The sequence below is a fragment of the Psittacula echo genome (assembly GCF_963264785.1).
Source record: "Psittacula echo genome assembly, chromosome: 10".
Lineage (NCBI taxonomy): Eukaryota > Metazoa > Chordata > Aves > Psittaciformes > Psittacidae > Psittacula > Psittacula echo.
Genome location: NC_137741.1, coordinates 12408547 through 12426504, shown reverse-complemented (window position 1 = coordinate 12426504; position 17958 = coordinate 12408547). Strand labels below are relative to the sequence as shown.

Sequence of the window (17958 nt, the reverse complement as noted above, 5' to 3'; positions counted from 1 at the left end):
GCATAAGAATCATTTGGAGGTCCTTGCACTACATTCAGAAAGGTTTTACCATATTGTCAAAAAATGTCCTAACATGTGCTCAGAATAAATTTAATGCTGGTATCAGAAAGCAGCTCTCTAATGTTCACGTGGCCACACTAGAGCCAAGCTGTAAAACATACCATGTGGGCACAGGGCCCTTCGCACCGGCTGTGTTTCTCTGTAGATTGGTTTGCACATCTGTTTGCACTGCACGATCTGCTGAAGAGCACGCTGCCCACAGTACAGCCTTCTACTTGCAGGGAAAGGTTTCCAAATCAGCGGAAAGACTATTTCTCATCAGAATACCAAAGAGGAGCTTAAGGGGAGCACTTCTGAAAATGGCACAAGATGATCTATTAAAAATAACTTAATAATCTGACAGTTACCTACCTGGAAAATGTAAGAAAATCTGTTTTATTGCTTCCATGCAAATCAGTGGGACAAAGATACCTCTTACCATCCATGCTCCTCAGTTCAGTTATTGACCCATTAGTAAGAAAGATCAGAGATGGTGAAGAGGTTATGGAAGTATAAATGTATTAGTAATAGTTAAGTAAAAATTCATTTCATATTGATATCATTATACTTTTATAAAAGAAACTAAAGATTGCCAGTTTTACTGGAAATAATTGAAACATTTAGGAGTTAGAAGGACACGCTGAAACTCCACTAAACCAGAGATCAATAGCCCTGACTTTAAATAATTAAATAAAGCTGAAATATGTCTGCTGAAAACAATGAATAACAATGAGACAGGAAAAGAGGTTAGCATGCCTAAAAACTTCTGCACGTTTAAGTATATTGGTTGGCCTAATAAAAGATATTGCCTCTTTGTAATGCCTTGCTTCTCTTGAGATACTTAAGCATTAATCCATACCTATAGGGAAAAGCAGTTCAAATTAAACATGAGCCATTAATGAAAATTGCATTCAGTGACCTAGTAACCTAATTACCATTCACATTGATCGGGAGAATCCCAGGGCTTAAAGTTGATGTCATACTCGGGGTCCTTTTTCCCTCTTGCAGGACTCTCTGACTCTCCTATCCCCCCTTCCCACCCTGTGCCTCAGAAAGGTCTCAAGACATTATCCAATCATTGCTACAGCCAAATTGAAACAGGAATCAAAGGAGAGTTAATGGTGTGCCTGGGTGTGGTGAAAAGGCAGAGCTGGTGCTGTACAGGTAGTGATGTATTTTGCACATGAAGTGGTTAAGTAAAATTTCTGCTATCATTCAGGGTGCTTCAGTGCAGACATGCTACCTGAGGAGCTGTAGGTAGTCAAGGACACAGGGACAAGGATTTATACAGGTGAGAAACCCGTAAACCCAGACTTTGCACATCAAAAAGCAACTGCACCAGCCTCTGGGAAGCACTGGACTTTATTTCCATCCATGCATGCACATTCTGTGTGTGGTATTTGCCGGCTGCTGTGTTGCAGGGGAGAAAGCTTGGAGCAGAGGCTTCCCTTACGCCAGCATGCAGCACAGCCCCTAGGTCCAACCTGGCTGTGCTAGAGCAAATTACTGGCCACTTTCTGGATTAAATAGTCTTGTTTGTCGCTGATCTGCCTGGTACTGAGGGCAAACCACGGGCAAAGCGACCTGTGCGTTGTGGGTCACAGCATGGTGGTGCTCCCCAACAGGAACATCGCATCACCCAGCCTTCTGCAAACTGAGAGGGCGATGAAATATTTATGAGACTACTTTGGGTGGGAGCAGGTGTTTCATCTGACACTGGCACAATTTGTCAGTAGGAGACATAAAATATAATGCCAGATCAGGAGCTTAAAATTTATGCATACAAAATAATGCTTTTTAATGTATAAAATGTTAAGAAGGTATATTTAAATACATATATTTTCCCAGGTGACAAGCAGGCTGCAGATTTGAACAGCCTTTAAATAATTTGTGCAATGCACAGTAGCATCCTGGAGTCCCCATTAAATTTCACTGGGCAAGGCTCATAATTTAACAGTGCTTATGGGCTGCAGCAGCCTCAGACTTAAAGGCTTTGTAAGTGTTGGTAGCAGTGGATCTTTTCCATATTGCAGCTTAGCCTCACTGTTTCCTGTGACATGGGAAGATACATCATATAGTTCATAATTAACTATTGGAGTGGTGTTTAATTGGCATTTCTCCTACTCTGGTCTTTTTCTTCCTAATTTTGAGGAACTTTGCCTGCCTGAGAACAATGGTGAAAGAAAGGGAAGATGAAGGCCATAAAGATGAAAGGAGAAGGAGTATGATGATTTTGTTGTAGTTGGTTTTGGGTATTTATAAATTCATTGCCTCTTGATATCACATTTACCATGATTTCATTCACTAAACAGAAGATTATTTCAATTATTAACTAGGAATTTCACATTTGAAAAGCACTCCCTGTTGTTGCAATTGCTTGATAGCTCAAAGTCAACTTAGATCTTGGAGGTGGCACATGGTTTTGTAGTATCAATTATTTGCCAATTATTTATGTTTGGGACAGAAGAAATCAGTTAGTGTAGAGAAAGCATCTCTCTAATGTCTGCCAGTGATTAGACATTGAGGCTGTGCAGTCACTGTCAGAGACAGCCTCGAGGTCTGGGTAGCTTCAGAAACGCCTATTCTGCTCCTGTAGCAATTAGCGCTGGTAATGTTACACAAGTTTGGGCTGTCACCACTGTGTTGCTGTGCTCAGAAGAGTAATCAAGTGAAAGGCTTTAATTTCATAACAAGTCAAGTGATCTTCAAAGTAGCTTTCAGAAATGGACTGTAAGTAAGATCTAGCAGGTAATAATTAGCTAAGAATGAACACAAAGCAAAGACAGTCTTTCACAACAATTTCTGTAACAGCTGTCTTTATGTTGGTAACAACACTAAAAATGAAGGGTAATATTTTAACTCTTAAAGCCAAAGGTCTGACACTAAAATGGTGAAAAATTCAGTTATTTGTTTCTAAAAGCAAATGTGTTGAATACATGTGTTGGTGAACTAGAGACATGACTGAAATCTATTGTGCAATGAGATCATTATTTGTTTTATGTTGAAGATTAGCTTTGTTCAGTCATATGCGATTTTTTATTATGGAAATGTGGAATAATGCCCTTTTCTCCTCTACTCAAATAATTTTTCACAGCAGTCTCCTGTGTGCCTTATGAAGATAGCTGCAAAAATACAATTTAATAGATCTCTTCCAATTCTTTTTGTTTTTTCATATTTTGTATGGTCCAGGAAGAACCCTCATAAATTTTTCATACTTGCCCATAAAGATTTATTGTAAAAGAGAGACTCAGAACAGCCCTTTACTATTTCCAAGAAACCCAAGTGTAGAACTCACTGTTGATACAATATTTTAGAAATAATCAGTTTGTAATAGCTATTTTGTCACAGCAGGAGATACATTTTGTGTAAAGTTGGAGTTAAATCACTTAAGGCAAAAATGTAATGGAGTTGTTCGTAATGATCTTTATAGTGTTACAAAGGTAATCAAGTAATTTGCGTGTAGTGACTGCACATGCCATCAGATACCAACCACTGCCATCCAAGAGCACATATGTTGCATATGAAATTTCAGCTGTTGTATAGAAAACAGTTGGATTCGAGAACTCAATCCAGTTCTTGAGCATTGTCACAGGCCATACTGTCCACCCCAAATTTCATCCATGGGGTTTGAGAATGATGTATGTGGGTTTGTTGGAAGTTTCCATTTGTGTGTGTTACACAAAACACAGGTTCCTCCACATATAAATCCAGATTTCTGTTAGACCAGTTGGAGAAGATTTGTTTCATCAGCGTTTATGGTCCCAATATTTTACTGAGAGAGAGCATGCTAAATACCTGCTGTAAGTCAGAAGACAAGGTTAGTAAGTGGGTAATGATTCTTCCCATTCCTTGACTATAAAATGTGAATTTTTTCGTGCATTTATTTACAATTTTGTCACAAGTGTTCTGAATTATCTGAGGATATAATGGCAATCCTTTCATCCGCAAACTGTGCAATAAAATACAGATATTTATACTTTTACTTTTAACATGTCTTTTCTTTCTAGCATTTCAAGTTTCTCAAAACAAAGGCAAACAAGACCAAGCTGGTTTAGCAGAAAGACAGTTATCCATTCTCATACTGGATGCATCTTAATTAAAAAAATAATGTGTTATGCCTTTTCTTCCATGTCTACAATCATACTTTTAAAACTTTAAACACTGCTTGAAGTGTTTAAAACCCTGCAATCCTGATGGACTGTGGTAATACTTGCATTTCAAAAGTGCCAGGCTGGGTTCAGAGCAGATGTCCTATAGCAACTTGTAGAGATTGAGATTGTTACTTTCATCTTTATCATTCCTTTTGCCTGGCTCCCGGAGCTTGATATAACCCCCTTACAGGATGCATTCAGTCCTTTCCCTGAGGTCTTCTACCTTTATTTCATTTTTGCCATGAATAAGAAAATAATACTAGAAAAGCTGTGTTTTCATATGGCCCCATCATACATTCAGATCTACCTTCTCATTTTTTGTATCTCTTGATAATCCCTTGCTTGCAGCCTGCAGAGGAGCTCATTTGCATTCCTTAGTTTAATTGACTTGCTTTTAGGAGTGGAAGACATTGATGATTTTTTTTATCCAAACATATGCCTTTTATACTTCCAAATTTAATAGACTGTCAACACCAAGTGAAACGGAGGAGGGGGAGAAAATAAACAAAACCAAATCATACCAGGAGACACTATCAGCTCCCTTTTCTCCATGGGTTTTTACCATGATTGGCCAGAGTTGCAGAGATGTCCCTCTTTTAGAAGCACCCCCATTCCTTTTGAAAGAACCTCCCTGCCAGAGAATTAAAATGCTTTTTTCTTGCCAAAACCTTTAAATTATCAAAATTAGTTGCTCACTTTTGGAGACCCATTAACCACATAAACACAGTAATCTGAATTGTTTAATAGATGATAAACCATTCTGATAAATATCTTTCATGCTTTTTCCAGTTTGCAGAGAAATTCCAAGAAGTAAAAGAAGCTGCCAAATTAGCAAGAGACAGATCTCAAGAGAAAATTGAGACCTCAAGCAATCATTCCCAGGTTTGTAATTTAGCTTTAATACCTGTACACACACAGAACAAATAATTTAAAGTTAAATTTTCTAATGGACTGTACCAGCTTCTGTCAGCAAGCTTTAAGTTTATAAAATGAAGATTGCCAAAGGTAATTGTCAGCTACTGGACATTAGGATTGTCAGAGGAATATTTTTTATCCATCCATGCTCTTTGCCTTCATTAAAATCTAGTTTCTTTCAGCAATTCTTGTGCTGTTATAACTTTTTTAATAACAGAGAAAGCCATACATCTTTTGGTTTGTACTGTTACACATAGTTTGGGTCACTGGAAAGTAAGTCACTGTAGTGCTTCAGCAGACAGTAAATGAGATTCATCGAGATACTTCTTTTTGTCATCTAATCTACTTCTGTAGGAGTTTGGTTTGCCAGTGGTGAGACTGACTGTTGTGGCCATAGTGTGTGACTAATGGAAAGCTGTGGTGTGGGAACAGAGGCAGTGCTTTAGTGAGCGGTTGGAAGAAGTTTGTGTGGTGTATTTGTACAATGCAGTTTTCTAGACAGCACATCTTGATACAGCCAAGTGCCTCTTTGTCTAGGGAGATCTGGGTTTCTTACAAAATGAAGAAATCGAGTGTTGTCCCAGTCTCTCTATATGTTTAATTTCATAAACGTTGCATTAGGCAAGAATGAATCCTGTTCAGTGGGTCTTCTTGGCCTGGGCTAATGATTGGAGAAAAGTTAGATGAATTTTGATCAGAAAGGAATTCAGATGCATTATTCACATAAGAGTGAACGAACCCTTTTTGTGAGGCCCACAAATATTAATCTGAGAGGCTACTTTGGATACTCATTTTTTAAAGACTTTGGTCATAGCCTTTATGGTTCACCTTGTCCTTAGTTGGTGATCACCAGGCAGTGGATGAATGGTATCTCTATGGAGGAGCAGTACCTTCTTTTTTTGTTTTTAGTTTGGACTTTGTGTGCTTCCAGGTGCACTGTGTTGTTTCATTATCTTAAAAAAACTCAACCTTTAGAAAACACAAGCCTTGTCATGAAAACATTTAAAAATATTTCAAACACTTTAAACTGCTATTTTGTATTATCATTACATTTTTTTCATTCTTTCTTTAAACCAGCTTTGCAGCGAAGATGTAAAGGGTATATGTTTGTTACCACTGTTCTGCCAGGAGAGCATCTGCAGCCTAGGTCTCAGCAGGGTGGTGTGGGCACAAGATTACAAAGAAATTGATGTAGCAGGAGATGCAGGAGACACCCAGTATTCATTTGTGTGTTGTGCTGCAGGAATCTGGACGTGAAACACCATCTTCCACTCGAGCATCTAGTGTGAACGGGACAGACGATGAGAAGGCATCACATGGAGGTCCTGCTGAGGCACATCTCAAGTCTGAGAATGACAAATTAAAAATTGCTCTAGCCCAAAGGTGAAGTTCCCTTAATACCTAAATTGCATTGGAATAGCATGCTGTAATTATCTGATGGCTAATGAGATTAACAGAAATTATTCAAATGTAATTGCATTAATTTAAAATGATACAGCAGAATGGATGAATGAGCAGATTTCAGCAAGTACCTCATGGTATGCAGTTGAGAGATATTTACCATTTAGTCTTTTCCTGTTCTACTTCGTGATGAAATATCTTTTACTCTGCTGATGCCAACTCTCAGAACCACCTTCGTTTGTGAAGTTTTAGAGCTACAGAAATAACATTAAAACCATGGGGGAGCAATTGCTGCTGATAACATGTGAAACCAATCTCTCTTCCTCTTTGAGTCTGCTATATTTACTTTGATGAAAATAGATATGGATATGTAAAATTATAAAAGGGAATGAACTCAACTGGAAAAGTTGAAGTAAGAAATATAATTTCATCAGTCTGCTTAGAAGTCTTAGGGGAATGTTTCTAAAGCTGTGGACAATGCCCCTTGAAGCCACATTTTTTGCTATTTGCTTTGATAAATTAATTTGAAAATGCTGAGAAGAGTAATTTGCAGCCATAGTGGAAATACAGGCATTGAAATATGCAAAGTTACGACATTAAAATAGAATAATTCTCTACTGGGATCTTGCCTTATCTGCCTCTTGCATGTGAATATATCTGTCAATGGAAATACAATCTATCAAGATCTGGCTACTCTTAAGCTATTTAAATTAAGGCAGCAGCATCGCAAGCAGCATTATCCATATATTATGCATATATGATATTTGAAGCATACCATCTCTCTTTATTGACACTTCAATAGAGTAACCTATTTCAAATCATAATGTTTGCTCATTCCTCCTGCTGAAGACACCTCCACAGGCAAGAAGTAACTAGCGTGGAGGGAGTTTCAAAGCTTTGCTTCCATTCACTCTATTCTTGTGCTCTATGCTGCAGCTTGGAGCTTTGGGGAATGAGTAGTTTAATTCTTCAGCATTATGTAACACTTTTATATTTAAGGTTGAACATTAAAAAAAAATCACATCTAGATGGTGTTAGCCGCTGACATCTTCTGTTCTGAACTACTGTACCAGCTGCAAATGTGTAGTTGCTTTGTTGCATGGGTACCACATCCCCAGGCCTGCAGTGCGGAGGTACTTGGTGAGGCACAGCCACACGGCTCTGGAGGTGGGCAGAACGTGTTTGCAATGGTGGAGATCCCAACTGTCAACCCTACAGCCTGCTTCAACAGCAGGACTTTTGCTCCGAACACACTGGTCACTGTTGCTGGAGTTGATAGATCCCTGTGTTTTGGCAGAGACAGTCAAATTAAGGCTTATGTTCTCCTGAGGCAGGCAATTACGTACATAGGAGTATTCTTGATCCTATAACAAAAATTTGTTGGTCCCCTCACACCACTGGTGGATGAGTTTGCAGTCAGGTAAAGAATAATGATGCACAGGTTTATCAGGTGAAGCCATCTGATGGTGCCCTGTTTTTCTCAGTTCAACCAATGTGAAGAAGTGGGAGACGGAGCTGCAGACACTGCGGGAGAGCAACGCCCGGCTGACCACAGCACTGCAGGAGTCCGCAGCCAGCATCGAGCACTGGAAGAAGCAGTTCTCAGCCTGCAAGGAGGAAAATGACCAGCTCAGGGGCAAGGTAGCAGAGCATACCCACAGGAGAGCCATCTCTTCCAGTTAGCTGATCCTGCCGCTGCTCTTTCTCTTGAATCCCTGCTGCTTTGTGTGTTAGGAGACAGATTTTGTCTCAAAAAGAGAGGTGGGCAGGGGGGTTTAAGGCAGCTGTTTCCCTCTGCACACAGTGGGCAGGGAAGTTCGAAGGGCTGGCAAACAGTGGGAGGACTGGTACTGCCGCATTACATGAAGCTCCCTGACTTTTGATTTGGGAGACTTGGTGTCAGCAGGGATTGCTGGCCAGGGTGATAAAACAGTAGGGTTTTAAAAGTGAGAATACTATTGCATATCCCTTTCAAAACTCACTTAAATACTGCCAGATGATGAATGAGCTGAAGGCGTGGTTATGGCCTGGTTGCCCATAGGAAACTAAGTTGGGAACAATACAGTATTAGAAACAAATCCTGACAGTGGGCAGGGGAATGAGGACATCAGTTATGTCTGTGAGCTGGGTCCTCCAGCACTAATGCTGGGCACATCTTAAACCTACCAAGAGGCATCCTGGGGCAACCTTTTTGCAAGGCAGATACTCTCTACCTATTTGCATGTATTTTGGGTGTGCACAGTGATAATTCAGAGACCAATCCAGAGCTGTATTAACTGATGTTACATTAAAAAATAGTATTAGTTGTTACATGGTTTGGGTTCCTCTATCCAGTCTGTTTTGGTCAAGGGAGAAGTGAGAGACTGGGGAGAATGTTATAAGAAAATATGATTTATTGCAGTGTAGTTTTTTAGTTTTCTGTACTGTTGCACAGAAAAGTTGCTCTCATTAACATTAACTGATTAAACACGCCACGTCTCAGTAGCTGTAGCCTACATATGAAAAGATTATCAAAACCCTGCCTTACTACAGCTGCAAAGTCATCATACCAGTCACTAGCCAGGCTGTGCAGCAACGCTATCTGTATAATTTGCTGTCTTTCTCTATATAAGAGGTTTTCTGAGCTTTACCCCCAAGTAGGCTCCTTGCTTGGTACTCATGCTGCACCCCTGCAGTGCCCTGGGAAGTTCCATCTCCTTTATTAATTGGGTCAGAATTTTTTGCATATTGCTCTACCTTCAGATAAAGGAAGTTATAATCCCAAAGCAACACGAAGCTGAGAATTAAAGTACATACTTTAATGAGCTGGCCCATCTCCTGAGAGCGAAGTCCAGAGCTGGTAGCAGAACGTATGCAGAGAGCAAAGCACATCCCTGGGCAAGAGAGCAAAGCGGCATACATTGCTCTGAATTGGTTCTCTCCCCAAAGTTTTGATGATGTGTCTGTCCCTTGAACTCCAGCTAGAATAATTAGCAACCCCTGAGGAGGCAAAGCTGGGAGCACCAGAGAGATTTCTTCTCCTTGCTGTGTTAAGAAAGCCCATCCCTTATAGTCTTGTGTTGGTTTCGTAGAAGTGAAATGCAGATTTTATCCCCAGCTCTGCTTATTTTAGCAGCTCAGTGTTTTGTGCATTCCTGAGTACTTATATGAGATACTGTGCAAGAGAGAATAAACACAGTCCCGGGGCTTCCTAGTGGAAGCGTAAATTGGCTCTTTTTAAGGAAAGAAGCGATAGTTTGATTGCAGTGAATCAAGTGCTATGATTTAGGAAACAGATCCATGACAAATTAAAATAGTCCATGCTTCCCTCTGCTCACTGGAGCAGTGCCCATTTCCATCAGCTGTGTTCTGCCCCAGATTCTCAGAAATCTGAAAAGTTTCACCTAATGTCTGACATTTCTTAAAGATTGAAGAACTGGAGGAGCAGTGCAATGAAATAAATAAAGAGAAGGAAAGAAATGCACAGCTGAGTAGACGTCTCCAGGAACTGGAAACAGAACTTCAGGACAAAGAGCTGGTAAGTGCCCTGAACCCAGAGATTACATGCTTTAGAGTTTGATTGGGTCTGTCTGCTTCTTACTTAGAATGTAGATTTATGGGCTGGCTCACCTGCAGCCAGAAGCAGCCCAATGTCTCAGGGTGTTGCCTGTTTCTAGTTTTTTCATGTACAGCTCTTTAGCAACAGTTTGATAGAGTTCCTCAGTCTCAGTTTCATGATGTATTTTGTGTTGTGACAGCACACTTCAATTTGGCAGTGGTTAACAAACATGATACTTTCATATACAACACTTTAACAGAAGAGCTCAAGTGATGATACTTGTTGCCCAAAGCCAGACAGATGTATGCAGAGAACAGTTTTGTTTGCCAGTCCCCATCCCGGAATTCACATAGACATCAGCACCATCATTAAAAAAACATCATTTACAAAATCATATGGCATTTGTGTAATAAGTCTTGTTTCTTTTTCGAGATGGCCGGTAGTCTTCAGCTTTGCCATTTTACAGTCTCCCTCTGATCTCAGAACTAATGCCAAAAGTGAGAAATTCAGATTCATTTAGAGTACCCTGGTTTGTCCTTTTGACGTACAGGGTGTCCATTTTTTTAAGGAGAATGATACTGAAGGCTTCAAGCCCCTGAACAGTGGTGAAAATAATGGGATCCTTGGTTTTTTCCTTCATTACAGTGACCAAATGCTCTGTGCTGGATGAAGAGAAAAAGCTTCTCAGCAGGTGCAGTAAAGTTTGCCATGTGCCATTGCAGCATCTCTGCTGGTGCTCTTAAAAGCAGTGATGTTAAGGGGTTTTAAGATAGCACAAGGAAATAGTTTAGGGAAATGGATTTTGATGCACTGTTATGAATATAATCTTTTTTCAGCCCTGTATTTCAAAGGAAAATGTCGTGATTTCTCCCCAACCTTTCTGTGGTAATAGCATGTATAATAACCCTTATACTCTGCTAGTGTTTTCTTCAAGATTCACATTTTTATGGTACCAAATGAACCAGAAAATTGATTGACTTGTGAACATCACATACCTGTCTTCCATTTACACTGGCAGTATACTAACTTGTTTTCAGACTGCATACTCACATTAGCAGGTGCTTCATTAGGTCTACACCACCCATAAGTAACCTTTTCATGGTCTGCAATTCAAACCAGCGTGAAGCTTGCTCATGGACATTGCCATGCAAGAGGAGCTGTTGATATCCTCTTCGTGTAGGAAATGCAAAGAGAGAAATGTAAAGACATGGGAATCAGGACAGAGCTATCTAGTGGAATATTTATATATGTGTATATATATGTGTGTATATATATATGTATATATCATGTGCCATATACTATATATAGTGTGTGTATAAATACACACAGTAATACACTATATATAGTAAGTATTACGGTATAGTGGTTATATATATAGTAAGCATATATAGTAGAATATAATTATATTTTGAGATGTAAGCTCCCTGGCATTATTTATGAATATACAGATATATATGCATGGGCTAATGGGCACAACTGAAACACAGGAAGTTCCGTCTGAGTATGAGGAAGAACTTTTTAACTTTGAAGGTGGCAGAGCACTGGAGCAGGCTGCCCACAGAGGTTGTGGAGTCTCCTTCTCTGGAGATATTAACAACCTGCCTGGGCATGATCCTGTGCAGCCTGCTCCAGATGACCCTGGATTAGCACAGAGGTTGGACTAGATGATCTCCAGAGGTCCCTTCCAACCCCAACCATTCTGTGATTAAATGATGTGTTTTGGAATGCAGGTGTTCTATTTTGATTATTTTACATCCACGTACTTTGCAGAATACAATAAAATATGCAAAGCCATTTCATAGTCTCAAATTTCCATTATGTTTTAAATTGAAGCTTGCACTAATGTAGTTTTTTTTCTTTATGCTTTCAAAGGAACTGGAAGAGCTTCGAAAGCAGGGTGAAATTATACCACAGCTAATGTCAGAATGTGAATCTGTATCTCAACAATTACAGGTACAGTTAAGCAATTAAATTAATTTTCAAATAGTTGATACATTCATTTTTTCATAAATATATGCTTTTATCTGTTCAGACCTCAGTGTTTGGAGGCAAAAGAGCTCTAGTTTGTAAAATGTTAATTACATGCAAAATATACCATGCCCTTCTCAGCACAGGAGTAAGTAAATAGCTCCATTTCTTTGCCTTGCTGTCTGCAGAAATTGGTTTGCCTGGGATTGTGTTGCATATATCTCCTGCAGATTCCACGCCAGCCCATGTCCCATATTTCTGCTGTCCTGGGCTTGTGGAACTGTACCACAGCCATGTGTGTCAAGCAGCACACCAAGACCTGCGGCTAATTGGCGCAGTGGCACCAGGGAAGGCTTTTTGGAAAGAAACAGATGAGTATGGTTGCACATAACCAGGGAAAGAAGTTCCTGAGGATGCATTTACATGCTGTGTCATTCCTTGCCAGCATCAACTAGCTTGCTGTGGCTTTGTTTTGCACATGTAGCTGCTCTGCTGGAGGATGCTTAGGCAGACTGGAGCTCACTGGGCTGCTGGAGCCCTATCCAGGCAGTGGCTGGGCTTTGGGCGTCATTTGTTAAAGTCGCTTGTTGTGCAAATGCAATAAATCAATAAATGAAAGGAGAACAAATATAAGCAGTATCTCATCAATGAAGTAAAATCCAATCAAACAAATAAGCCATAATTCTAATAATCTGAACACTCTAAAATCATTTAGAAGGCTGCTGAGGAGTGCAGATACTGATATTGTAGAAACATGAATTTTGTTTGGTTCAGGATGGTAAGGTACGTCATCTGTGGCTTTTGACAAGAATATGTGCTTACATGCATGCAATAGAGAACAATAGGCAGAAGAGCTAAGGAGAGGGGAAAATAACTGAATGAACTGCAGCAAGGGAGGTGTTATGTGGCTGCCCTGTTCCTTGCATAAGTGCTCACAGGGAATGGAACTTTAAACAGTACTGATTAATCGAAAGGTGCTGAATAAAGCAATATTATTCCTCAGACAGTATTTTCTAAGCTTGTTTTCCAGTGTTAAACCACCATAGATAATACTGTATATAACTGGTGGCACAGTGTCTAATTCTGCAACTGTAGCAATGACAGAAATATATGCACAGTGCATGACTTAAATCCAGCTGAATTTTAAGATATCCACCAAGTGACAAAATCTGATGCAAAGCATCTTTTCCAGTTAATATATGTCCTTTCCTGCGTGGGCTTTCTTTCCTTTTCATCTGACTAGCACGTCACTTGCTCTTGTTAATCAGTTTGCAGAAGTCGAAGCAAAACTTTTACAGCCCAGCTGTCATTTGTTGCTTTACCCTATTAAATGCTGTTCATCCTTCTTCTCTATGATTCATCTTATTGTCTCTTTTGTCTTTAAGGCTGCTGAGAAAAAGAACAAAGATCTTGAAGAGAGAGTCAGAATACTAAGGACAGAAGTCGAAGAGAGCAAACATAGGCAGACCAACCTTAAAACTGAATTAAAGAATTTTTTAGATGTACTAGATGGGAAGATAGATGAATTACAAGATTTCCGACAAGGACTCTCTAAACTTGGGGTTGATAATTAGATGGCAATAGATTTTTTTTTGTAATCTAGGGTCTGGATGTTTGATGTTTTGTTGATCCCAAATGTGTGTTTTACAAAATATAACTAGAATGTTCCACTTGTTTGCATTGGTTTTGTACATAGAGGCTGAAAATTTGCTGTGGGGGTTTTGAGATTATTTCTCTCATTTGTTTGTTTATTTTTCAAACCAGTCGTGCTGCTCACTGAATTTTGTTGAGATTAGAAACTTCATATATATTGCTGCTCTGGCTTTGTGGGCTTGGGAACAGGTAGAGGGTTCCGTCTCAGGAATCTGGAACTAGATCTACCTTAAAATGAATATGCAGTTAGTTGTTGCAGGGAAATTTATATCTTTCTTAAGGGCTGTTGCAACCATAGAAACAGAAAACTAGTCTTTTTCTTGTCTGGACTATCGGCAATCCTAAGCAACATCAACTTTTATTCCTTGGTGGAGCAGAGAGAAGATTAGCGATTAGCTGGAGCTCCTGCAGTGTGTAAAATGTGCCTGTGATGAGCTGCAGTCAAGTGAATCACTTCACACAGATATCAGTATCTTTAGGGACCATGTCAATCAGGCCTGATTCACCAAGAAAGAAATCCGGTGGATATCAGATAACCTCCAATATAGGTTGCATGTACTTGCGTGGACCCGTACAGCACAAAGTCAATGACATAGAAATGTATTTCAGCTCTTCAAGTCAAGCATCTTACTCCGTAGGTGAGGACAGCTTCTCTTCCTTGGCTAGGCCATCTGTCTTTGGCATTCAGTTTTGAACCTGTATAGTTCCATCATTATGTGCATCTCTGAAAAATGCCCACCTGAGTCTTGGGACCAGATATGTATTTTAGAAAATTATATGTTGCTGGCTTCCACGCAGGGTGCATGCACCTCTGTGCAACTTGATCACTGTTGATTAACTTCTGCAGTAGTGAAGGAGACATTGATCTGAAAAGCAATATAAGGTTTCTTGAAGGTGTTGCTCAGAAGCACGTTTCTGCCCAGGAGACTGGCAGGGTCATGACCACATGAAATCAAAATCCTTTCCGATGATTTCTGCATTCTCACCTTGCATGTCCTTGACAGTAGGGTGGGAATTGGTGACAAAGGTAGACTGTCCAAAAAAAACCCATCCCAACCCAAACAACAGAAATCCTGTTGTATGCTCAAACCGGTTATTCAGCAGCTCTAAGCATGCGTTGAGAAATGCAAGGTCATACACTGGGCTCCAGTGAGAAAGAAGTTCACTTCATCACAGACAGGAATGCAAAAAAGGGCCAGAGAGGAGAATTCAGCCCAAGTTTTGCTCTTGCCCCTATGACTGCTTTCAGCTTCTTTCTCTTCTTTCTCTGTAACATGGTTTGAGAATCTGTTTACAAGGGATCTGAATTAATTCAGGAGAGCACTTTTGTTTATGTGACATTGTTATTTGCTTAATTCAGGTGAAAGCTTGGTTAAGCACCATGTTAGTGCATTCCAGCAGTGACTGATGTAAAATGGTCATGCTTTACTTAGGGGCTTTTTAATTTGCTCAGCACATCTCAATTATAACAGTGACCTTTAAAAGAAATGTGAGTTATTATGAAACGTGCATGTAGTGATAGGCCAAGGGGTAATGGGTTCAAACTTAAACAGGGGAAGTTTAGATTGGATCTAAGGAAGAAATTCTTTACTGAGAGGGTGGTGAGGCACTGGAATGGATTGCCCAGGGAGGTTGTGAATGCTCCATCCCTGGCGGTGTTCAAGGCCAGGTTGGAGAGAGCCTTGGGTGACATGGTTTAGTGTGAGGTGTCCCTGCCCATGGCAGGGGGGGTTGGAACTGGATGATCTTAAGGTCCTTTCCAACTCTTAACTATTCTATGATTCTATGATATATAATCCCCATGCTGGAGATAGGTTCTGTCTGCAATTGTCCCTTGAATTTTTATCTGTTACTGTTGCATTACCTTCAATCCCTGGTTTTTAGACTGGACTACTTTGTGTATTTTTGCTTTTACTCCTTTTAAACAATGATGTGAAGCCAGGACCTTGCAGAAGCATTGTTACCTCTTTAAAAAAAAAGGTGGTGTAGGCTCTTGATATTTAAAAATAAAAATACAAATAAAAACACAAATAAAAACCAGGTCCATAGCATGGAGGCGTGTGAAAATTAGACTTTGCAGTATGAAAGAGTCAACAGTTGCATAATATGGGGTTAGATCAGACTGCTCAAAACTGAAAATGACATCAGAAACTCTGTGTGGTTGTGCACAAGTAATCTGCATTTTTAGGGTTTTTATTTTATAGCAAGTCAGATAAACACCATAATTTCACAGGAAGTTAATGGTCTTGCTTCTCCTCTCGTTCCATGCTGCTTTAGAGTTCCTGAACTGCAGCTGATCCCTGCATCGCTTGGGAATCACAGGATAACACAACTAAGAGCTGCAAGCAGTACAGCCAGTCAGGGCCCTCCTCATCAACAGTGGTTTATTGCTTTTGTACTGAGGACTCTGCTCCGTCTTCTGGCTCCTTTTTCTGGTTGAGCAGTCTTAGGGCTTCCTTCTTGGTTTTAATATAAAATATGATTTTTAACAGGAACCTGGGTAGATGGGGTTAATCCAGATCTTTTTTTCCACTTTAGCTGGGTCTATCTCAGATACAGTTCATTACAAATGTATTAAGCCACTCTTAAAATGCAAGAAAAGTGTTTCTATGGGACTGCATCGATTTAACAGATGGAGCTTAATGCTGGTGCATTAAACCAGTGCATAGCTCTGACATGGGTGGTTATTTCTGGGTGCTTCATGCCCACCAGAGGAACAGTGGGGGTGTCCTTAGAGAAATCTCTGCCCTGTATCTTCTAGTTTTGTCTCAAATGTATGCTTTCCTTATCTGCTATTGCTCTGAAACTGAGTTGTTTGTTAAGGATAGAGCTATATGCTGTGAGAAACTCCACCATCCAAGGTCTTGCTATAATTACCTTCTTTCTCTCTTTTTCCTTCCCAACAGCAGTAAGTTGAGAGCTTCTATGTATAATCACTTTAAAACCTCCCCCAAACTCCATCTCTTTTAACCTTTCTCCCTCTTTCACTGTACTTTTCCTCTTCCAAAGTGTGCTAGGAAGAGGCAGTGGGTGCTCTCAGAAGTGTTTGTTTGGATGCCAGCCTGGCCTCATTCCTACCCCAGATAGGAGCCCCATGTGCCTGCTGGGTGGGGACCATTGGTCTCACTGCTTATTCCTTGATGCTCTGTGGTGGCTCAGCAATAACCCCTGCATGTCATCCTGTGACCCCCACTCCTCAGGGACTCATCCCGATGTTGAAATGCTTTCTCCTTCCCAGTGGGAGGATTGAGGCAGCCAGCCTTCCCCCACCAAAATGCCTGCACTGTCCTACAGATGCATTTATTCCTCTTTTTGTGCTCACTGGGGATTCAACCCATCCCCGTGGGCACCCCAAACCAGGAGCTGCACTCAGCTGGCAGCCACCTGCTTAGGGATGGCCCCAAACACTGCTGGAGCCAAGAAATGCTCATCCGTGTCCAAGAGAGGGTCTGCAGAGCTTGTTTTTATTTGTTATTAAAATACAGTGTTGGGCAAACCCTGGTTTCCCCATGCCATCAGCAGTGAAGTAGGTCATCACTCCATTTCCATCGAGCCCGAGTGGAGGCATCTTTATACAAGGTATATCTCAGCTTGGGCAATCAATCATGGGTTCTCTTTCTGGACACAGGTTTTTCCCTCTAAGTGGTTGATGGCAGGGTCTGTCCTACCTCAGTTGCATGGTCTTTTGTTAATAAGGATCTTGTGCTTGGCACTTCACATGCTGATACCTGTCGGCTGCACCGCTGCAGATCCCACCTCACTGCCCATCCTGCCTGCCTGGCCCCAGTGCCAGCGACAAGCTGGTGGCTCTAGCAAGAAAAATCTGTGCTGGCCTCTCTGATACTGAGTTAGAAAGTGTCTCACTGCCTTCCAGGCTTACCAGTGTGATGCTCCTTTGAGCTGGTGTTAGAGCTGCTGAATAATGGTGGGGTGGTGGGTTTTTGGTGGCCAAAAAGAGAAACAAACTGGTCCACTTTGTATTAGCACAAAGCCTAAAAATATTCAGTGACGTAAAAATACAGGACATAATTGTTTTCAAGTGAAAGAATGTTCTGTTAGAGCTGTTATTTCACATTTTGGAAAATGACCTTAGCCTCATCTCTGAATAAATTATTTCCAAATGAAAAACTGAGACATTTTTTCACAGCCCAGAATAAAGGAGGTTAACCTTCTGCTCTTTTTCTGTTCGGCTGGATTTTGACTCAACTTCACAAGTGTTTTTTGTTTGGTCTAAAAGTGCATTTTCAGCAAAATTAGTACTTTTCAGTGTTCTGTCTACATCTAATTGGTGTC

At 40.5% G+C, this 17958-nt stretch overlaps 1 protein-coding gene across 1 annotated transcript in view; it reads left to right on the top strand.

Moving 5' to 3' along the window:
* Nucleotides 1–13586, top strand: part of HOMER2 (homer scaffold protein 2) — a gene marked incomplete at both ends in the record, with an annotated part of 56223 nt that extends 42637 nt beyond the window's left edge. Inside the window, 6 exons of the mRNA XM_080626662.1 lie at nucleotides 4980–5072; nucleotides 6349–6488; nucleotides 7991–8147; nucleotides 9913–10023; nucleotides 11917–11997; nucleotides 13398–13586. Of these exons, the coding sequence (XP_080482788.1) occupies nucleotides 4980–5072; nucleotides 6349–6488; nucleotides 7991–8147; nucleotides 9913–10023; nucleotides 11917–11997; nucleotides 13398–13586 (771 nt within the window). The remainder of the gene's footprint in view (nucleotides 1–4979; nucleotides 5073–6348; nucleotides 6489–7990; nucleotides 8148–9912; nucleotides 10024–11916; nucleotides 11998–13397) is intronic.
* Between the last annotated feature and the right edge of the window lie 4372 nt (nucleotides 13587–17958).